Genomic DNA, 8,188 nt, shown 5'->3' on the forward strand with positions numbered 1-8,188 from the left:
TCTTACTTACTTACTTACTTAAGCCTATAGCCAAACTTTGGGCATAGGCCACAAACATGTGCTCTCCAGGCATCCCGGTCCTGGCCCAGTTTCTCCAGCTGTCCCCATGTGTGGGCAGATCTCTTCACATCTGTCTTTCACATCTTTCTACTGAACTCTTACATTTCCACCCCCCACCTGGAAGTGCCTCCCCAATTCAGGGACAATGGACTGATTAATACAATTTTGTGAAATTGAGATGATATGGAGTATATCACATACGTATTTTAGATTCACACAGCCAGAAAATAAATGTCTATGTGCATCAAAGAAGCTTGTAATGATGACCCAGGAGAGAGCAGGCCTATTTTTACTCACCCACGCACGCACGCATGCACACACGCATGTATGCACGCACACACACTCGCGCATGCACACACACACACAGACACACACACACACACACACACACACACACACACACACACACACACACACACACACACACACACACACACACACACACACACACACACACACACACACACACACACACACACACACACACACACACACACACACACACACCTCTGACCCTGATCTGTCATAGCAATTGTGACATAGCAGAGATTGCCGAGTGTTGTACTGCTCTGAAAACATCACTGCTCAGGTCTTCTGAGTAGGTCAGTCAGCTTCATATGTATGCGAGAGCTGCTCTGTGCAGGATGTGACACTAGCCAGCTGCTAAACAGTGGGGTGATGCTGCTCACAGTGTCACTGTAGTGCCATCTGCAGGCCACTCTCGGTCATCGGCCCTTCAGGCGGTAATTTAGATTTTTCCTGAAAAACACACAAGTCCTTTGCCCTACTTACTCCTCCCTTAAAAGCTCTCAGAGAGAGTAGGTCAGAGTTAAAAAAAAGTAACATCCTGCGAAATGTTGCCCCGAACTCTGCCCAGACAAAAAGCTAGTCCTTTTGGGAAATGCCTTTGCTGTTCAACAGCTAGAGAAGTTGAGCAACAGTTTTCCTTGAATTTGCATTTCCAGATAAGAGCGTGAGCTTTCTATTTGCAAGGACATGACAAACAGGCTATGTGGGAGGGTGGAAATAATAAATAACAAAAGGAGCAACATGAGTGAATTTCACATTTATTAACAAATCTTATTTACACAAGTCTTATCCCATTTGCAGGCTCACGGAACTGCTGTAAAACCCTGTGACAACATCTAACCCTTGACCTGAGCCTTACAAAATGTCAGACCCAAAAAACAAGAAACATGTCCTCATTTATGTGTGTCTTATCATGGTATGGTGACATGAAGCAGTTCATCTGTGGGTAATAATCTCTGTACCCTCCTCTCCGTCTCCAGACTGAGCGAACTCGTCCTGACTACCTGTAAATCCCTCCTTTGCAAATGCTTCCTCTGTCCCGTTAAACTCCTCTCTGTCCAATCTCTCTTCTTTTTCTCCTCTTTTGCTCTCCATCCTGGCCAGAATGTGAAGGACAGTCTGGTTGAAGTCGTCTGGCTGGTCGGCAAACACATAATGACCTGCTCCTCTGATCACCTGAGACACAGACAGACACAGAATGAGACATAATGATAGTGAGACAGACAGACAGACAGACAGACAGACAGACAGACAGACAGACAGACAGACAGACAGACAGACAGACAGACAGACAGACAGACAGACAGACAGACAGACAGACAGACAGACAGACAGGGTCATCTGTTGGAGATATTGGTGTTAAAGTTTACATCATTGCTGTCCTATGCCTGCTGACACCACGATAAACACTGCTTCTCCTTCAGTAAACGCGAACAATAAATCCTTTGCTGAAAAGAAAAGGAAGAACTGACCTTGATTTCCACGTCCGGACGGGTTTTCTTGATGGAGTATCCCGAGTGGCTGTCAATGCTGGAGCGGGATCCGTAGATGAAGGAGATGGGGATGTCTGCGCTGACCTGTCCAATCCTCTCCAACATAGGCCTCTTAGCCCAGCCATACGGGATGGTCATGTTCTTAAATGCTGTTTCTCCGCTGTTAAAGAAATGTGACAATATAATAAACCTAAACACATTTTCATCCACCTTTCTTCTCAGTGAATTGTGCCGTCTGTCCATTACTGCCATCTTATTGCATGTTAATGGTGAAACATGTGATGTACAGTAAACAAAGATTGAGCTCAAATGATAATGTCTGAGGGATCGATTAAGTTGCAGTCAAGGGAGATAAAGTATAACGTCACGTGTCAGTATTGGTCACCTTGGTGTCTGTGCATTCAAATGGTAGATGTAGTCGGACGCGGTGTTGTCGTCAAATACAGAGGAGTACTTCTGCTTGAAGTCAGACCTGATGGTCTGTACCAGCATCGGGCCTGTGAGGAGAGGAGAGATTGCATGAATCAACAAGTAAACAAACCCAACAGGTTATCTTGTATCTAGGAAGCAACTGAAACATTACTGTGTGTGTGTGTGTGTGTGTGTGTGTGTGTGTGTGTGTGTGTGTGTGTGTGTGTGTGTGTGTGTGTGTGTGTGTGTGTGTGTGTGTGTGTGTGTGTGTGTGTGTGTGTTCTAACCAAGGGGCCCAGCCAGTCTGAGTCCAGCCATAGGATTAAAGGGAGTCATCGCTGCCCCCATGGCTCTGATCCACATTGGCATGGTGCTATGGTTGGGGTTCTCCGGACGCGCTGGAAAACCCCACGGCTCCACCAGGAACAGGTGTTTCACCCTGCAAGCTCACGCGTGCATACACACGCGCACGCACGCACACACACACACACACACACACACACACACACACACACACACACACACACACACACACACACACACACACACACACACACACACACACACACAAAATGTTAAAGCAATGAAGACATTTTTACAGCGTGGGTGTCTGTAAAAATGTCGAGCCATCTAGAAGAGCATCTATTTGTTTATCTGTGTATGTCCGTGGCTAATCAACCTGCTGGACCGATCAGCGCCAAAATTCCTGTGCATGCTGTCAGTAGGCCAAGGAAGAAAGTCCCAGAATATTTTTCACATAAATGTAAAAAATATTCACAATATCACAATATATATCACAATATATCACAATATATTTTTTACTTACATTTTATAGTAGAAGTCAAAGAATGTCGGATCAAGTTGACACTTTACCCAAATATGGAGACGACATATACTGGCCACACAATGTCTGCTTTTGTTCCACTTTTACTGTAAAATTCTAATTCACACTTACTATAAAAATAAGTAAGTATCTTAAGTATCTTAAAATAACCTGATGAAGGTTAGTAGTCTGAAGTAGTCTGTTTGGTGGAGAACCACCTTAACAGACCAAAACGTTGTTATTCCGATTAAATATTTTTGAATGCATTTGATGACAGTGCGCGGGAGTTCTTTCTTTCATTAAATTCACACTTTGTCTCACTATTTTTGTGGGACATCAAAAACATTTCTTTTTTTAACTTAACCTACTGGCCCAGCCTAACCTTAATCTAACCACAACCACAACCTTGACCTCAAAATTCATATCCCTAAAAACGACCCTAACCCCTCACCCTAAACACCTAATCTTACCCCCAACCTGAATCTTTTCATATTTTTGTAACCATAGAAATTACCCTTTTCCTCATGAGGACCAGGACCAGGGACTTTTGTTTCCCACAAAGCTAGTATAACATGGTGTACTCAAACACACACACACACACACACGCGCACGCGCACACGCACACGCACACACACACACACACACACACACACACACACACACACACACACACACACACACACACACACACCTGTGTGGATACTTTATGGTGTAAGAAGTGGCGATGTAGCCTCCCAGGTTGTGCCCAAGCAGCACCATGTCCGTCAGCCCCACCCTGGACCTCCAGTCCTCCAGTGCCGCCACGAACTGATCCTCGGCCGCCTCTGGGTCTGTGCTGAACTGGGGGCGGCTGCTCCGGCCAAAGCCCAGCAGGTCAAGGGCGTAGACCGGCCCGCAGGCGGAGAGACGGTCCAGGTTCTGGGTCCAGAGAGCCACTCCGCCTCCAACGCCATGCAGGAGAACCAGAGGAGTCCTGCGCTGCGCCGGCTGGGACTGTGGCTCGGCAGAGGAGGGGGATGATGGCTGAGCGGAGAAAGCTAGGGTCCACAGATAGTTGCTGTTGGATATTCGCACGTGCTGCCTAGAGCATGAGCACTTCACACCTGCAGAGGAAGAGAAACGTTGTGTGGGCTCCTGGGAGGGAAATGTATGGGACACACAAGCTAAATGGAACATAGAGGTGAGTGTGTGTACACACATGTGAGTGTGCAATGCGTATTGCGCACACGCACAAAACTCACACTTGAGCATCTTTTCCTCCGCATCTTTCAGCTGAGAGAGAGACGTGGGACACCACGATGGAAGCCAGCTTGATATCCAGGAGCTGTCAAGACACATGCACGCATGTTGCACACGCAGCACCCTCAGTCAGGGAGACATGTTCAAACAAGTCATACATACAGTGACAGGTAATGCACTTTGAACCCTATATAATATACCAGCCATGTTATCAGTGAGGTTTGGCTTAATCTATAAGGAAAACATGCCTCAGTAGAGATAGGCCTATAGATTTTCGTTTCCCCATTTCTACAGCCAAATGATTAATAAATAGAAAATAATGGCTGCTAGACAGTAGATATAATATGAGCTGTTGGATGCTGGGCGTTACATTCACAAGTTAACTTCCTTTAAAACATTATATCCAGACGTACGACGGTAGCACGCTGAAAATAGCCGATCTACAAGCTCACAGTGCAATTAAGTTTAAGTTTACAGATCCAATAGGTTTGATGTCCCTGCACTTCCAGCCAAGTTTTAGGATTACACTAACTAGCTACCAATCCGTGTCCATTAAGATTTTCATGACAACATTGTTAGTTGTCATATTTGTAATATTCCACAGTGGTGGAAAGTAACTAAGTACATTTAGTCAAGTACTGTACTTTTACTTCTACTCCACTACATCTCAGAGGCAAATATTGTACTTTGACTAAACTACAAGTAATTGAAAACTTTAGTTACTAGTTAGTTTGTAGATTTGGATTATTATTACAAAAATACAGTAACCACTTCAGTCTTATATACATATTATTATATATTATATTCGGCCATTTGAAAATAGCCCATGCAAGGCATTGTGAGGTTGTATATCTGCTATTTTCAAAATATTTTTATACAATTGAAAACTTGTGAAATGGGCCATTCTGCATAATGAGTACTTTCTACTTTTGGTACTTTAAGTACATTTTGATACCAATCCTTTTACTTGTAACAGAGTATTTCTACATTGCAGTATTGATACTTTTACTTTAGCTGAGACAGATATACCACTGTGTGCTGTTATATCTGTAATATTTCAACTCACCCCTGCTCATTGATGGGCTGTACTTCATCCGCCATCCTCCGCATGACTGACGATCACTCGTCCATTTGGGACAGGCTACAGTGTAGCTGCAACAAATGGTGTGGGAGGATTGTGAAGTCTAGTCGGAGTGGTGAGAGATTGAACACTGCAGAGGGACCTCCACCTCCCCTAGGACGCGACAGAGAAACAAAAGGACATTTCACTTCGTACCTGGAACGCATCTGTGTCACTTTAGATGTCTTTGGCTATTCAAAAATAGCAGATATACAAGCTCATAGCGCGGCACCAGTGCCGCGCTATGAGCTTGTAGATCTGCTATTTTTGAAAAAAATCTTGAAAAAAAAATCTTGAAAGAAAATGTTTTAGATTTTTTTCCCCAAAATGTTTCAAAATTTCAAAACTTTCAAAAAACCTCAGGTCTTAGGCAGGTAGAGATAGCGGGCCGTCCCAGTGTCCTAGCGTGAGTAGCGTCTTAGTGTAGCGGTTGGAGCGCACGCCTGTGGGGTCGACGTCAGCAAGGGTATATGCGGTCGCAACAGGTTCCTAACGCTACCTCAAATGGGTTCAGATCTGAAGCCAGTCCTGACGTAAGAACAAACACACACGGACACAGGTATGTATGTACCAGCCTGATCTCCAAGAATTTAGCAGTGGTAACTATGTACACAGAGTAGCTGCTATTACATAGACAGTCAAAACGCATTGATCACATTTGTATCCTGCAAGAGTCCGATTGCTAGAGGAACTGTGGAACTTTAAGCCCACCCACAACCCACTATCTGTAGCCTGAACGCGAACCCACGTGTTAAGATAAAAAATTCTCCCCACCTCCCCGCTGTCGGGCCAATCGATGAAGTTCTCCTCTTCAGTGTGATGGATTGGCCTTATTCACAGACGCCTGTTGAAAAGTGGGGATTGATATTATTACGTACAATCGTCTTTTGATAGGCGACCAGCTGGTATAGCCTATACTGCCTGCCGTTTAAAACGACTTAATTGAAAATGCATAGACTGATCTATTATTATTCGAATCTGTGAGGCAAAGAAGCCTAGTTTAGGCCCTAACCCAGCCAGCACGCCCACGTGGGTCCCATATGGGTTCAAGGTGGGCTACACCATATGGGCCCCATGTCGGCATGTCAGCGGGATCCACTTGGGTCCCATCTGGGATGCCCATGTGGGCCTTACGTGGGTACTACCTGGGCCCCATGTGGGCTTTTAGGTGGGTTCTACCTGGGCCCCACGTGGGCCCCATGTGGGCTTTAGGTGGGTACTACCTGGGCCCCACATGGGCCCCATGTGGGCTTTAGGTGGGTTCTACCTGGGCCCCACGTGGGCTTTAGGTGGGTACTACCTGGGCCCCACATGGGCCCCATGTGGGCTTTAGGTGGGTTCTACCTGGGCCCCACATGGGCCCCATGTGGGCTTTAGGTGGGTACTACCTGGGCCCCATGTGGGCTTTAGGTGGGTACTACCTGGGCCCCACATGGGCCCCATGTGGGCTTTAGGTGGGTTCCACCGGGGCCCTAGGTGGGTCCCATATGGTTTCAAGGTGGGCTAAACCATATGGGCCCCATGTCGGCATGTCAGCGGGGTCCACTTGGGTCCCATCTGGGATGCCCATGTGGGCCTTACGTGGGTACTACCTGGGCCCCACGTGGGCTCCATGTGGGCTTTTAGGTGGGTTCTACCTGGGCCCCACATGGGCCCCATGTGGGCTTTAGGTGGGTTCTACCTGGGCCCCAGGTGGGCGCCAACTAGGCAAGTCTATGTGGGACCGAGGTGGGTCCCAACTGGGATGCCCATGTGGGCTTTAGGTGGGTTCTACCTGGGCCCCAGGTGGGCCCCAACTAGGCAAGTCTATATGGGACAGAGGTGGGTCCTAACTGGGTTTGTTTGTGCAATGGTTCCTTTGATTTCCAACGTGGGTCCTAATAAGATTTAAATATAAATAAAATAGATTAAGCAGCAAACATGAACCGTGTTAATTCTTGTAAACACACCTAAAATAAAAATTGGGTATAACATTTTACACGTCTTCAGTTTTACCAGGATGAAAATAGACAATATATATTTTGACAAATTTATTAAAAACAATATTACAAGATAATGAAAATACAATGAAAATACAAATGGAAATAAATATAGCAGTAGTGTAAAGGTGCAGGAAGAGAAGGCACACACATTACACGTGCAAGTGTACATACAGTATATACATAAAATCACAAAAATGCAACATAATATTCTGACAATGCTCCACAGAGACTATTAACAGAAACAAAATATAAGAATAAAAATTGTGTATAAGAGGTGCATCAAAAACTTCAATTGTCCATGTAACAGGGCAGAGGGATTCTGAGATCCAGTTTCATGTTGCAGATGAATCTGGGCCCTATGTGTACGTGGGTGTCTCTTGAGCCTTTCTGTTTAAATCCCCAGTGACAGAACCAACCAAGTATTGTGCTGCTAAGGGGAGAGAAAGAGAGACAGAGATTTTGTCTACTGGGGTGGTGCATCATCCAGTTGTGGAAGCTGTCTCTGAGCTCAAACTCTGTTTCCACCTCTATCACGAGCCCCAGTGAACCACTTGGAGAGAGCCTTCTTCTGCATCCTTGTGTTCTTCAGTCCTCCTAATAGAAATGACAAGAAGCCAACTGTTAGAAATTATAGAATTATGAAACTTTCCATTACTGTATATACTGGTATACATCAAATGTGTTGCCAAATTACATTTAAAGTTAGACAGATAAAGGAAAATTAATCACACACACACACACACACACACAC

At 45.4% G+C, this 8,188-nt stretch overlaps 1 protein-coding gene across 2 annotated transcripts; it reads right to left on the reverse strand.

Moving 5' to 3' along the window:
• Positions 1-1,111: 1,111 nt before the first annotated feature.
• LOC308095266 (1-acylglycerol-3-phosphate O-acyltransferase ABHD5-like) lies at positions 1,112-5,900 on the reverse strand. 2 transcript variants are annotated; one of them, XM_080442251.1, is made up of 8 exons: positions 5,814-5,900; positions 5,402-5,569; positions 4,338-4,420; positions 3,788-4,199; positions 2,561-2,712; positions 2,248-2,359; positions 1,842-2,022; positions 1,112-1,545 (listed from the first exon to the last, which is right to left on the reverse strand). In XM_080442251.1, the coding sequence occupies exons 2-8, from the start codon at positions 5,443-5,445 to the stop codon at positions 1,306-1,308; spliced, it is 1,224 nt and encodes a 407-aa protein (XP_080298377.1). In that variant the 5' UTR covers positions 5,446-5,569; positions 5,814-5,900; the 3' UTR covers positions 1,112-1,305. The 2 variants fall into 2 exon arrangements, with proteins under 2 accessions (XP_080298377.1, XP_080298376.1); XM_080442250.1 differs by lacking the exon at positions 5,814-5,900 and having other exon boundaries at positions 5,402-5,596.
• Between the last annotated feature and the right edge of the window lie 2,288 nt (positions 5,901-8,188).

Source organism: Gymnoscopelus braueri, assembly GCF_963280865.1.
Source record: "Gymnoscopelus braueri genome assembly, chromosome: 11".
NCBI classification, from domain to species: Eukaryota; Metazoa; Chordata; class Actinopteri; order Myctophiformes; family Myctophidae; genus Gymnoscopelus; species Gymnoscopelus braueri.